This window comes from Ceratotherium simum, chromosome 16, assembly GCF_057802395.1.
Source record: "Ceratotherium simum simum isolate JZ-2026a chromosome 16, ASM5780239v1, whole genome shotgun sequence".
NCBI classification, from domain to species: domain Eukaryota; kingdom Metazoa; phylum Chordata; class Mammalia; order Perissodactyla; family Rhinocerotidae; genus Ceratotherium; species Ceratotherium simum.
Window position 1 is genome coordinate 60,263,364 of NC_141915.1, and position 13,464 is coordinate 60,276,827.

A 13,464-nucleotide genomic window follows, 5' to 3' on the forward strand; every position below is an offset into this window, starting at 1 on the left:
GGATGATAATTATTTAACCCAAGAACTTTTATTAAACACTTGCTATGTGCTAGGTGGGAAAGATCTGGGATTGCACTATTCACTTGGATGTTGAAAGGAACACAAATGCTATCAGGATTTTGATATGGACTGCCCCTTGTGTCAAAGCCCTGTTAAACCACAGTGAGAAACAGTATCTTCTAGAGCCCAACCTGAGGTTTTAGATTAATAAAGCGCATAGGGTTGCTAAGTTTCAATGGCTACAGAACCATCACTGCTAGCATTGTATTTGGCGCTCGCTATATACTAGGCACCTTCACGGGTTAATTTTGTCCTTCAAGGTGGGTATTATTACCCTAGATTTATAGCTGAGGAAATTGAGACTGAGCTAATTAAGGGATTGACCAAGGTCACAGAGATGGAAAGGATACAGCTGAGATTCAGAACCAGGTGTGCCTGACACCAAAGCCCAAATGCAGAGAGGAAGGCGAGCCTCTTTGGCCCTGCTTGGCTTTATCTAAAGGTCACACGTGCATTTCACTGGATACTAAGTTTATTGAAGGCAGGCACTGCATGCTGCATTCATTCGGTTTTATAATCCCTCTTGCACTGGACACAGTTCTCCACACATTGTAAATTAGCAGTGTTTACCGAATAGAGAAAAAACGCAGGAGGCATGCCTCCACGCATAGAAATCCGCAGGTTTTAGTTGTTTACACATGAAGCTATCTCAAAACAAAAATCAACTGCTGAGAAAATAAGGTGGATTAAACAAAAAATTGTAATCATTGAAATTAAAATTTTCACTTGGTGTTCCCTGAAAAAATCAAAATCTGATTGATACTGTAGAGGATACTACGTGCAAAACAACCCACAACTCTATCTTTTTTTGTAATATTATCAATGATTCTTTCTGAAGCTTTTCCTGCCTTTTCAAAGTCTGGAAGAAACAAGAGGCTTGATTCCTTTAATTTCAGAAGCATGTAGGTCCATTTGTAATAATAAAAAGATTTTATCAAAATTAATTAAATGAATATAGTTTCATTTGTAGGATTGACTTTGATATTATGGATCTATTGAACGAATGGCGACAAACTCTGGAAAGCTAGATTGTGGCAGCCATGGTAACGGGGGACGGGGACTTCTCTCGCCGCATCCTGGGAAGCGCGGCCAGAACGCTCTGAGGAAGGTTGGCCTGTTAGCCACGCCGTAGATCGCGATGCATGCCGGGTCTTGGCAATATGGCGTCCTCCTTGATGTGCTGATGAGAGAAGTTTCACTGTAGCTTCAAACCAGAGGGCAAAACTCCCCAAACCCAGTAAGCCTACATTACTCGTTTTCTCCGCGGCTCCAGGTCGCTCGTTTCTCAGGACTCGTTCTCGGGCAGGAGGGAGCCACGGGGCCGAAGGCCAGGACCGGCGAGACCGCGCGGACCTGGGGCTGAGGAGCCGGCTGCGGGCGAGCACGATGGGCCGGTCCTGGCTCTGGTTGCAGCAGCTCCGGCGATTGCGGGACCCACAGGGCTGAGAGTGGCTGGAGGAGACCCGAGGCGCTCTGAACTTCTTCCCCTCGGCCGGATACCTCAGCCCAGTCGGCGAACCGGCACCAAGAGCGGGCGGCCTGCCTGTCCTCGAATCGGCTGAGGCGTTGGAGGCCGAGAGCAGGGTCATCGTGAGGCCTGGAGTCTCACACGCCTTTGACAGCTCCGCTCGCAGCCCCTCCGGGGACGTACAGCCTCAGAAGCAGCCAGTGGCTTGGGATCTGGGGGCGTGTGTGTACGTGCGGAGCTCCTTGGGCTGCCCCATTTCCCTCCAGCTTTTCCCAGCCCCTCCGACTTCCCGCGCAGAGTTAAAGAGAAGGATCTCACACTTTTTGCCTGAATAAGGGTCTCCGCATACTCTCATTTCTTTTTCTACTCCCTCTTTTTCTGTTATTTCACCGATTCTGGTATACGCTAGTTTTTAAGGCTGGAGGTTCTCGAGCGCTTGCTGCCAAGGACTCCACCACCCCCTCCCCCGCTGATGGAGTCCGAGATGCTGCAGTCGCCTCTTCTGGGACTCGGGGAGGAAGATGAGGCCGACCTTACAGACTGGAACCTGCCTTTGGCTTTTATGAAAAAGAGGCACTGTGAGAAAATTGAAGGCTCCAAATCCTTAGCTCAGAGCTGGAGGATGAAGGATCGGGTAAGTGGATTCCAACTGCGCCCCTTGGAACCTGGTAGTCTTTTCACGGAAGAAAGTTCGGAGTTAGAAGAGTGTCCTTGGGAAAGCGGCGATATTTTTCCCAGCCACATGTTGCAAGTTAACTAAAAAGCACAAAAACCATTTCAGACTCCAGTTTTTGGCTGTAAATGGAAAAGCGTGTTTTGGTTAGTAGTTATTCACTGGATAGTGTTAATTCCGTTCAAACTTAGTTCTAATTCAGATAATAAAGGTTAAGTAAGTTCGAAAATACCGCACTGCAAGTATTTACACGCTCTTTGATACACTTAGTGCTGTTAACACGTGGAGGAAAGACAACTTAAGATATAATACTTGTGTCCACGTGGTTAGTCTACTTTTGTGGTTAGTTTACTTTTTTTGTCCATGCTAGGTGAAGTGCAGAAGTCTAATATAGCATGCTAGGAAACGAGATTACTGACAAATGTTTAGCTAGTAACAAATTAATGCAAAGTTGTTTTAAAGTTACAATGAACTTTATCTAGCCTTCTAAACAATTTGTCTTGAATCCAGACTTTCCTCCTTTTATGTTGTGTTATGTTGCTATAACTTGGAGACAGAATTTCTCCAATCTCTCACTCCCGTAGTGGAGTGAGAGTATAATGGGTTGGAATTTGAATCCAGCTTTTAGGAGGTCCCCATGGTGTTGGAGTGTGGACAGTGACTCACAAACAGCTAGTAGGAAGGAAAACAGCCAATTTTGTTGAATCTTCGCTTAATCAACCACCATCTATTTCCTGTTCTCCAAAAGAGCGGAGCTATCTCGTCTATGCACACTTATAATTTGTCTTTTTATGAATTATTTTCTCCTTCAAAACTGTCTTTATTTATTTGAACGTTTTAGTGGTATCAGAGGGGTAATTGGTGTTACAGTACAGTGTGATTGCTCTGGGCTTATGAATATGTTTATGTAAGATTATTGTTTTTATTATATGATGTTGGACATATATAAGATTACTCTATGGTAATTCTAGTTAGTCACTAGTAACCAGTGCTTCAGTTAGTGATTTGGCTTACTTTTAAAAGGTTAGGAAAATTTGTTTCCTCCAAAAGTAGTTTAAGGAGTAAAAGAGGTGATCATTGGAAGAGATTGTATAAAGTCTGTCTTATGGACATCTTGAGTACAGATTATATAGTTCAAAACTTTTGTGGTTGCTATGCATATATGAAAAGAAATTTATTTTAAAGTAACCATCTAATTTTTTTTTCATTCTATTAGGAGGGCATTTTTTTTTCTTTTGAAATGTGATTCCCTCTGCTACCCTAAACCCATGCTCAAACTGTCCAAAACTGATTAATGGATATATTTTTGACCTTTTAATTAAAGCATTAATTTGTTAATGATCAACATTCCCTGATAAGCTCTTCATAGGTTAAGAGAAAGAAAAGTTCTATGAGTCTGAGTAATTACTGAGATTACTACTTAGAAAAGAGCCAAGGGAGAAAGTTTGCTGTATATGACCTTTGCAAGTTGTTGAATAAAGAAGAGAATCAGCAGCTAATGTTTTTAGTTAAGTTTGTGAGAGCATGGCATCTTCACAGTCTTTGGAGACTCTTTCCCCTGGTTAGACCCTGGGGGTACCTTTTAGGTACACCCAACTAGGATGAAGGTTGCAAATTCCAGTGATGCTAAGAGTTGGAAGGTAGCATAAATGAATGAAACAGGCAGGATATAAGAAGAATAATGGCACAGGTTCAAAGCCGACATTTGATTCGTGTGTGATTTTCTGGAGGGTGTGAACAGCAGGGCTCTGACGAGCACATGCCGAAGCAGCTAAAGGGGCAGCTGGGCCTCGGCCAGATTTCTCTCCCTTTCTCTTGCTCTCTTTTTCTTTGAGAAGCCAGAAAACTTTTTTTTTTTTTTTTAATGTGAAGTCTTTCAATTTTAAAATATTGGCACTAATTCAGATATTACAAACACAAAGTAGTCCAACACTGTAGGCCAAACAAACCCAGTTTGTGGGGTTGGTTCTGGCCGGTGGGTTACCCGTGTGTGACTTCTGCTGTAATATGGCAGCTCCAGGCAGCTGCTCTGACTCGAGGAATCTTGAGCACACAGGCTTTCAGGCCAGATTGTCTCCCTGTGCTGGAGGTGGCCTCTAGCAGTCTGATGGAGCAGCATCTTTGTAAAGCAACACGTGTGGGCCCAGTTGTCCTGTACTAGGACCTACACAGACCACTTTTCTTGGTGGGCTGTTGACTGCTCTTTTTTTTTAAGAATTTTTTTTTTTTAATTAATTTATTTTTCCCCCAAAGCCCAGGTAGATAGTTGTATGTCATAGTTGCACATCCTTCTAGTTGCTGTATGTGGGACGCGGCCTAGGCATGGCTGGAGAAGCGGTGCGTCGGTGTGCGCCCAGGATCCGAACCCGGGCCGCCAGCAGCGGAGCGCGCGCACTTAACCGCTAAGCCACGGGGCCGGCCTGGCTGTTGACTGCTCTAACTGAAGTCTGCTCCTTCCTGTGATTGATGTACAGATCCATGTATGTTTATTTTGTGTATATATTAGTGGTTACCTTCTGGTGTCCTATTTGGTGGAGTTGTTAAGGATTCCTGAAATTGACATCTTTACTGAAGTTGACTGATGACGCCAAAATGTTTTCTACCACTCAACATTTGGCATCCTTATAGAGCTACAGCACATGCCCACTCTCAGTGGGGATTCCCATAGTCTTTGTTTTGAACCAGTCCTGGTTTTCAAATGCCACTATTTTTGCGTTTTAATTACTAAGTTACTGTTAATTTAATACTGTTACTATAAAATTAGTTTGTTGTTTGGTTAATTCCTCTGTGTATGGTGAATGATACGTATATGCATCAATAGCATTTTTGTCTTGTAATTTTCAAATAACTAAATTACATGAATTACAGTTCAAAATGAGTCATTCATAGACCTATGGCTGAAACAGATGTGTATATATCTCCCCCATTTGTGTTTTACTGTGATACTTTATAGTTGTCACAGAGTTCATTTTCCCATTGGAAAGTGGGCATGTGGGGATAATTGGATGGATCTTTTGCCTTGCACATATGGAATGGAATCACGGAAGCTTGAGAGCTATTTCTCTGAAAGAAAACCATCGACAGACACACTATACCTACATGTGTGTAGAAGATGTAGCTATAAAACGATGAAGCCATTTCCCAAACCAGTCTCTAGGCTTAGTTGCCTTGCTTTGTAAGCTGCACTTCAAATAAACCACGGAGGAAGCCAAGTAGATACATTAAACTAATATATGGACCAAAAAAGGGTAAATAGTAATACTTTATAATCCAACGTTACTCCCTCTATAGATTCCTTACCTTGCACCGTCTAGCAGTCTACTCCAGTTAGGCTCCCTTCCTGGGCTCTGAAACCACCCCCAACATGGCCATAATTTGTTGCTAAATATAAAGGTCACTTCTCTGTCATTATCTTATTCGATCTCCCAGCAGCATTCCACAGTGGACCACTCCCTCCTTCATGAAACTCTTTCCTCACTTGATTCTGTGTCTTCCCAGAACTTCACTTCTTCCTCTGAGGTCTCTAATCGCTCTTCCTCAGACTCCTTTGCTGTTGTTTTTTTTTTTTTTTTTTTTGAGGAAGGTCAGCTCTGAGCTAACATCCATGCTAATCCTCCTCTTTTTGCTGAGGAAGACTGGCCCTGAGCTAACATCTATTGCCAGTCCTCCTCCTTTTTTTCCCCAAAGCCCCAGTAGATAGTTGTATGTCGTAGTTGCACATCCTTCTAGTTGCTGTATGTGGGACATGGCCTCAGCATGGCTGGACAAGCGGGGCCTCGGTGCGCACCCGGGATCCGAACTTAACCGCTAAGCCGCGGGGTTGGCCCTCCTTTGCTGTTTGATGGCTGAGTGTGGATTGCTCCGGGACTTGATCTTGGACCCGTTTCTCTTTTCTATGTACGCGCCTTGCTAGCTGATCTCATCTAGGCTCATGATTTTAAATGCCATCTACATGCCAGGGACTCTCAAATCCCCATTCTTGATTCTGCCCTGCCCCTGGAACTCCTGTCTCAGATACCTAATTGCCTGCATTTTCTCCATCACAGCACACCGCCACCACCACCCAGTCAGTTGTTCAAGCTGTAAATCTAGAATTTATCCTTAATTCTTTCTTCTTCCTCTCCTCATTGCCTTGTCACCAGTCACCAGTAGAACCTGTCAACTTTACCTCCAAAGCGTATCTTATGTTGGACCACCTCATTTTGTCTCCACTGCTGCAAGCCCAGTCTGGGCAACTACCATCTTTTGTCTGGAAGACTGCAGTTGCTTCCTGACTGGTCTCCCTATGTCCACTCTTGCCCCACAATTGATTCTTCACGTAGTGGCCAGAGGGATCTTTAAAAAGTGTAAATCAGATTTCGTTACTTCCTACCGGCCCTCTCCACTGGCTTCCTGAGTACTTGGAGTAGAATGCAAATTCCTCACCCTGGCTCACGGAGCTTCATGATCTGGCCCTGCCTGCCTTTTCTGCTTCTTGAGTGGAAAGGCCTGGAATGCTCTTTCCGCTGATCTTTGTACACCTGGCTCCTTCTTGTCCTTCGCACTCAGCTGCTTGGTCACTTCCTTAGAGAGACCTTCCCCATCTAAAGCAGCTCCCCAGTCACTCATGATCACTCTTTATTTCTCTGATATTTTTCTTTATTTTCACACCTCCAGAACTGAGCTTTTCATCATAAAGCAAGGACTTTGTTTATGTCGGTACAGAGGACAGTGCTTGGCACATAGGAGGGATTCACTGAAAACATACTGATGAGAAAATAGATAGTTTACAAAGGCTTGCACCTGGATTATGTCTCTTAAGCCTCCATAGCACTATAAATTAGTTAGAGATCCTTATCTCTATGTGACTGATGAGGAAGTTGAGGCTTTAATTAAATGGTTTGCCTACAGTGACATAAGTTACATAACTAGCAAGGAGAGGAAGTGGAACTTGAGAAACAAAGCCTGGTTAAAAACAAACAAAACCGTATCACAGTATCTTGACTGAAAACTTCATATTGAGAGGCCATGGAGTCTAAAACAAAATGTATGGGGAGATGACTCGGCTATGGTGGCAGGGCTACAAAACCAGACGGAACAGTGCTGGTGGCACAGCCCAGCTGTTTGCTCCTGGGCTCCAGGGCTTCCCTCAACACTGTCAGGGGGTCCACGAAGTCGACACTGTTTTCATAATAATGGAAGATGTCATTGGCCTTTTCCACTGTGTTGAGATCTGCGCTGATGGTGCAAAAGCCACGGTGGGTAAAACTGCTGGTGCCTTAGCACGAATCAAGATGGTGACACCAAACTGTGCTGGTAGTTATTGTTTTCTTCACTGCCATGCACTCGCAGTAAAAAAAATTTCAGTTTCACTTGAGAATGCCCTTGATAAAGCAATAAAGTTTATTAGTTTTATTAAATCTTGGCTCTTTAGCACATGCCTTGTTAATACTTTGCTTGATGACTTTGCACAATGACGCTCTGCTGTGTGCGTGGTTGTCTTAGGAAGAGCACTCGTGGGCTGCAGGCTGAACTAGCTGTTGCTTTTCATGGAACACAAGCTGGACCTGTAAGGTGCTGATAGGCCAACTCTGGGCACTCAGAGGCTTGGGTATTTGGCAGACATTTTCTCGAAAATGAATGAAGTGAGCTATCACTTCAAGGAAAACAACTGACAGTATTTGTTGTCAGTGATAAAATTTGAGCTCTCAGTGAAAATTAGAGTTTTGGAAAACCTGTATCTGCCACTGTGAGCTTCACAGCTTCCCAGTTCTCATAGACTTTTCTCATGAGCTCATGGTGATACTAATGACTCTGATTTTTTTTTTTTTTTTTTTGATATTGTAGAATGAAATGTGTCCCCATTTGGAACATCTGCATAATTCAGTGAACCAATATTTCCAAATGACCAATCCATGTTATTACAAAATCATCCATGGGTAAAATATCCATTCAGAGTTAGGCTAGTGCGTTTTAACATAACAGGGTACAAAAAGTTCATTGCTGTGGTTTCAGATAGATGAGATATCCCGTTTTATATTCTATTCAGATAGATTGCAGCAAACCTTTAAGAAACTACAATTTACTGAGTTTTGACGTCGCATCAAGGAAGGTTCTCAATTATTTGGACATTCTGATACCTCTGCCCTGTCCAACTACATGTCTTTGTGAGGCCAGATTTTCCTCATCTACTTTAGTCGAACAACATATCACAATAGATTCAATGCAGAATATGAGAGGCCATCTGTCTTCTATTGAGGCAGACGTTAAAGAGATTTGTAAAAAACAGTGTCACTCTGACAATTTTTTGAAAATATAGTTATTTTTCATAGAAATATTTATTTGAATGTGTAATGAGTTTATAATTTTTAAATGAATTAATAAAGAAATATGTTACTTTTTTTGTTTTAACCTCCAATATGGAAAATGCTGATAAATGTAACTCTTTGGTAGTCTTCAGTAATCTTTAAGAGTGTAAAGGTGTCCTGTTATCAAAAGTTTGAGACTTGTTAGTGTAGTTAAAAGAGAGTGGGCATCAAACTTAAATTAGGAAGAAGGGCTTGAGGATGTCAGGTGGTTGGCCAAAAATATCAAGCAGTGACTTGACCAGAAATTAGGTAACAGACCTAAAAGTGATCTGTTACAATTTTTCCATTCTCTGAGCTTGTGCTGGGGAAGCGCCTATGTGATTGTGTGGGTAGCTGCCTTCTGTGTAGCCATATAGCCATCAGTAGGGCCCCCTGTTGCCCCAGACTTCTTCTTCTTTTTTTTTTTTTTTTTTGGTGAGGAAGATCAACCCTGAGCTAACATCCGTGCTAATCTTCCTCATTTGGCTGAGGAAGACCAGCTCTGAGCTAACATCTATTGCCAATCCTCCTTCTTTTTTTTCCCCCCAAACCCCAGAAGATAGTTGTATGTCACAGTTGCACATCCTTCTGGTTGCTGTATGTGGGATGTGGCCTCAGCATGGCCGGAGAAGCGGTGTGTCGGTGTGCGCCCGGGATCCGAACCCGGGCCGCCAGTAGTGGAGTGCGTGCACTTAACCGCTAAGCCACGGGGCCGGCCCTGCCCCAGACTTCTAGTGTGTGTCCTGTGAGTGGAGGAAATCGATCCAGTATGGCAGGTGAGGGTAGCCAGAGGTCTTTACATCAGTTCAACAAAGGTTTATTGCTTACTTACAGTGTGCTGTGCTCTCTAGGACTCTAGTGTCTAGTATGACAGACAGACAAGTCAACACCTAATTATAATACACTGATATATGTGTGTTTACAGGTGGGAAGGACATGATTATTGGGAAAATCTTGAATTTATATCAAATAAGTAAATCATTTGCATTGAACTACATTTATGAAATGTATAAATCAGTCACACTGACCCAGCATTAAACTCTCAGCACTAATGACTGTTGTGGTCGGTGATGGGGAGCTGCTTAAGGATTTGAGCAGGGGAATGTCATAATAGATTTGTGTTGTGAAAGATCTTTTTGACCGTGGGTGGAGTGGAGGGTTTGGAGTTGGGTGAGACTGAAGGTGGGAACACCCACTGGAGTGCGGAGTTGTAATCCAGGTGAGAAACCATGAGACCCAAAACCAGGCGACTGCAGGAGCGGTGGAGAAAGGGCATGGACTCTGCTGATGCTGAGGAGGTAGAATCAGTAGAGTCTGGCTCCATGTGGGGGTTAGAGAGTGGGCGGAGAGTGTGGACCGAGCGTGAGTGTCGGCTGCAACAGTCTCTCTCTGCGCTGGAAGCGAATGAACTTTCTGCTGGCATTCTTCATGTGAGACTCAGGAGCCACAAAGGGACTGTCTACATGGATTTTTTTTTAACCTGCTTTAAAAAACATGCCATGTTCCATTTTGAACAACGTGCTGTGGAAGAGTCCTGAAATGGATGAGAACATTTCCTCCTCATTATCACCTTGTAGAATTCTAAAGCTAGAGTTTTTAACAAGATAGCATGTGGATTATATATAGGTGGTATCCTCCAGGTTTCTGACCCCATCTTCTTATTCAGAAGACATTACCCAAGTACTGCAAGTGTCTACCATGCTTGTTTCAGTAGGGCTGATGCTGGACACCTTTTTCTTTTTGTAAATCTAATTAAATGTATAGAAAATACCATTCCTGTAAATATTTGGCATGATATGTTAATGCTTTAATCTGCATTAATTTAATCTTTAATGTTCTTGAACCTTAAACTTGACAGGTGGGTGCCACCGCAGAGAGTGTCTGGCCTTTAGAGGTGGGGGAGGAGATGAGCATTGAGAGTGAGTTGTACTTTTACCCAGGCAGCACTCTGCTTCTCATCTGTGCCTTTTGTCCTTGACTAGTACTATTTTGTATTTTTTAGTTTTGATATAGTTTCAAACTTACAGAAAAACTGTAAGAATAGTATGATGAATTCCCATATATCCTTTACCCCGATTCACAGTTGTTTATATCTTGCCTCATTTTTTATCATTCTCTCTATTTATAAATGTAAATATGTATTTTTTTCCCTGAACTATTGAAGAGTAAGTTGGAGACACTGTGCCCCTTTATGCTTTAATGTGTCTATCTCCTGAGAACAAGGACATTCTCTTACATAACCACAGACAGTTGTAAAAATCAGGACATTTGTCAATGATATATTACTATTATTAAGCTACAGTTCACATTAAAATGTTGCAATTTGTCTCAACGATGCCCCTTTATTAGCAATTTCTGCCACCCCCCCAGCATCACTCATTGTGTTTACTGATTTTGTCTGTGTAACCTCCTTTAATCTAAAGGAGTTTCTCAGCCTTTCTTAGAATTTCTTGACCTTGACAATTTTTGTTATTGTGGTAAAATATAAATAATATAAAGTTTACCATTTTAACCACTTTTAAGTGTACAATTCAGTGGCATTAAGTACATTCCCATAGTTGTGCAACCATCACTGCCATCCGTCCCCAGAACTTTTTCATCTTGCCAAACTGAAACTCCATACCCATTACACAACAGCTCTCTCCCCTGGCCCTTGGTAACTTCCATTCTACTTCCTGTCTGTATGGATTTGTTGACCTTGACATTTTTAGAGTACAGGGCAGTTTTTTTGTAGAATGTCCTCAAGTTGGCTGTGTGTGTGTGTTTCCTCACACTCAGATTCAGGTTCTGCATTTTGGGTGGGATACTATTGAAGTGATGTGCTTTTTTCAGAGCATCATATCAGAATATGATAGGATGTTGCTTTGTCCCAGTATTGTTACCTTTGATCATTTGATCCGTTACTGTCATTATTTATTTTCTTTTTTTTAAAGATTTTATTTATTTATTTTTTTCCCCCCAAAGCCCCAGTAGATAGTTGTATGTCATAGCTGCACATCCTTCCAGTTGCTGTATGTGGGACGCGGCCTCAGCATAGCCGGAGAAGTGGCGTGTCGGTGCGCGCCCAGGATCCGAACCCGGGCCGCCAGCAGCAGAGCACGAGCACTTAACCACTAAGCCACGGGGCCGGCCCAATTATTTATTTTCTTGCTTCGTAGAGGGCCTCTTCAAGTTGTCGCCTTTGCCCTTTTGACATGCCAGGATTTGCACTCTTCTTTACTTGATGCTCCAGGCTCATCTTATATTTTCCCTGCCTCAGCCCTGGAATCAGTCTTTTCTCCAAGGATCCCAGGTTATTTTTAGTGGAGAATGGAATTTAGAAGCAAGATCTGGGCGTTAGGTTTGCTTATTGCTGCTGGAGTGCCATTGTTTGTAGGCCCCCTTGGCAGAAGAGATAGGGTGAAGACATCCATGTCTGTCTTTATTTATTTCTCTATTTATTGCTGTACATTGAAAACCATGAATGCACAGAGGTGTCTCCAGAGCTGGTGATTGCCACAGGGCACATTCTCCTTTTTCCTCCTTTTCAGGTTTGTCACTTCCTTCCCAGGAGTGAGAACCTGGCTCCTTTGTCCTCATTTAGTCATTTGCCCAAGGCTGGAATGCACAGAGGGGAGTTTCTGAATTGCTAACCCATAGCACTTGGAGAAGTAAACCTACTAAGAAGTTGATTACATTGTTGTTTGAGGCAAACTTTACACAGAGTGAAATGCACAAATCTAGCTGTTAGTGTATGCTACCTAAAAGTAAGTTTCAGAGTTTCCCAATGTTTTAAGGGGAAATAATGGTTTTTATAAGCATTTAGTACCATTTTCATTTATGACACTGAGCTTGGGATTTTGTGGGCTATAAGGAGACGTAAGACATGGACAGGGCCCTTTTAGAATTTATATTTTATTAGAGAAAAATGACATCCTATGCAAAGTTTGGTAAAAGCACAATGCAGTAATTATGTATCTGTGCTTGAGTAACAAGGTAGTGATTTAAGGAATTCTGCTTGCTGGACATTTCTATGGTGTCTGTATGCCCGAGGCACTCGGCCCAGCCCTGTGCTGTGTGTACCTTTTAGGGTGTCCCTGACGGGTAAAGTCAAGTGGTGGGGGCACAGGGAGGGGAAAGAGTAGTTAAGTCACAAACAACTGATTTAGAGAATTCACTAATTCAGCTAATATTTGTTGAGTGCCTCTATGTGCCAGGCACCATGCTAAGTGTGAATAACTCCTGTTTTTAAGGCGTTTACCAGTTTATTGGGGAGGATGGGTTGACTCAACATGGGAGGCAGGGCATTAGGGTGGTGGTGGCTGCATGCAGAGCATGGAGAAGGCCTCCCGGAAGATGAGCACTCAGGGTCAGTACCTGAAAGAGAATACACATTAGCTGGCAAAGAAGGAGAGGGTGGGAGGGCCGGGCTGAGAGAGCAGGGTGTGCAGAGGTGGCGAGGTGGGAGGTCATGGTCTTGGGCGAAGGCCCAGGTGAGGGCTTTCCTCCTTCCTCCCCAAGGCAGTGCTCCAGCCACTGTGCAGCCTGACCTGCTTTATTTGCCCTAGCACTGCCACCACCCTCACACCAGGCTCTGCTTTTGTGTTGTCTCCCCCACTGAAACAGGGACTTCGTGTTGTCCACTGCTGCGCCCCCAACTTCTCAGAGTGACTGTGCTCAGTAGATATTTGTTGAGTGAATAGGTGGAGCAGAGAATGTGCGAAGAGAAGTGCTGAGAGATCCATGAGGGTGGAGGGGTGAACCCGGCAGGTCCTGAGAAGCTTTAGAAGGCCCTAGGAATTTGGATTTTGTCTTAAGGACAATTAAGAAAGGTTTTAAAGCGGGGTCATGACATGATCACGATCGCATTTTAGAAAAATCCCTCTGGCTGCAGAGTGGGGAGAGAGAGAGAGTGTGTGTGTGTGTGAGAAAGAATAGGTGTGTGTGTGAATAGTTGT

At 43.2% G+C, this 13,464-nt stretch overlaps 1 protein-coding gene across 5 annotated transcripts in view; it reads left to right on the forward strand.

The window, feature by feature from the left end:
* The first annotated feature begins 1,206 nt into the window (after positions 1–1,206).
* The window catches only part of RPTOR (regulatory associated protein of MTOR complex 1), a 414,631-nt gene continuing 402,373 nt past the window's right edge, over positions 1,207–13,464 (forward strand). For all 5 annotated transcript variants that reach the window (XM_004432844.2, XM_087441745.1, XM_087441746.1 and 2 more), the window contains exon 1: positions 1,207–2,162. In XM_004432844.2, the coding sequence (XP_004432901.1) occupies positions 2,001–2,162 (162 nt within the window). In that variant the 5' untranslated portion in view covers positions 1,207–2,000. The remainder of the gene's footprint in view (positions 2,163–13,464) is intronic.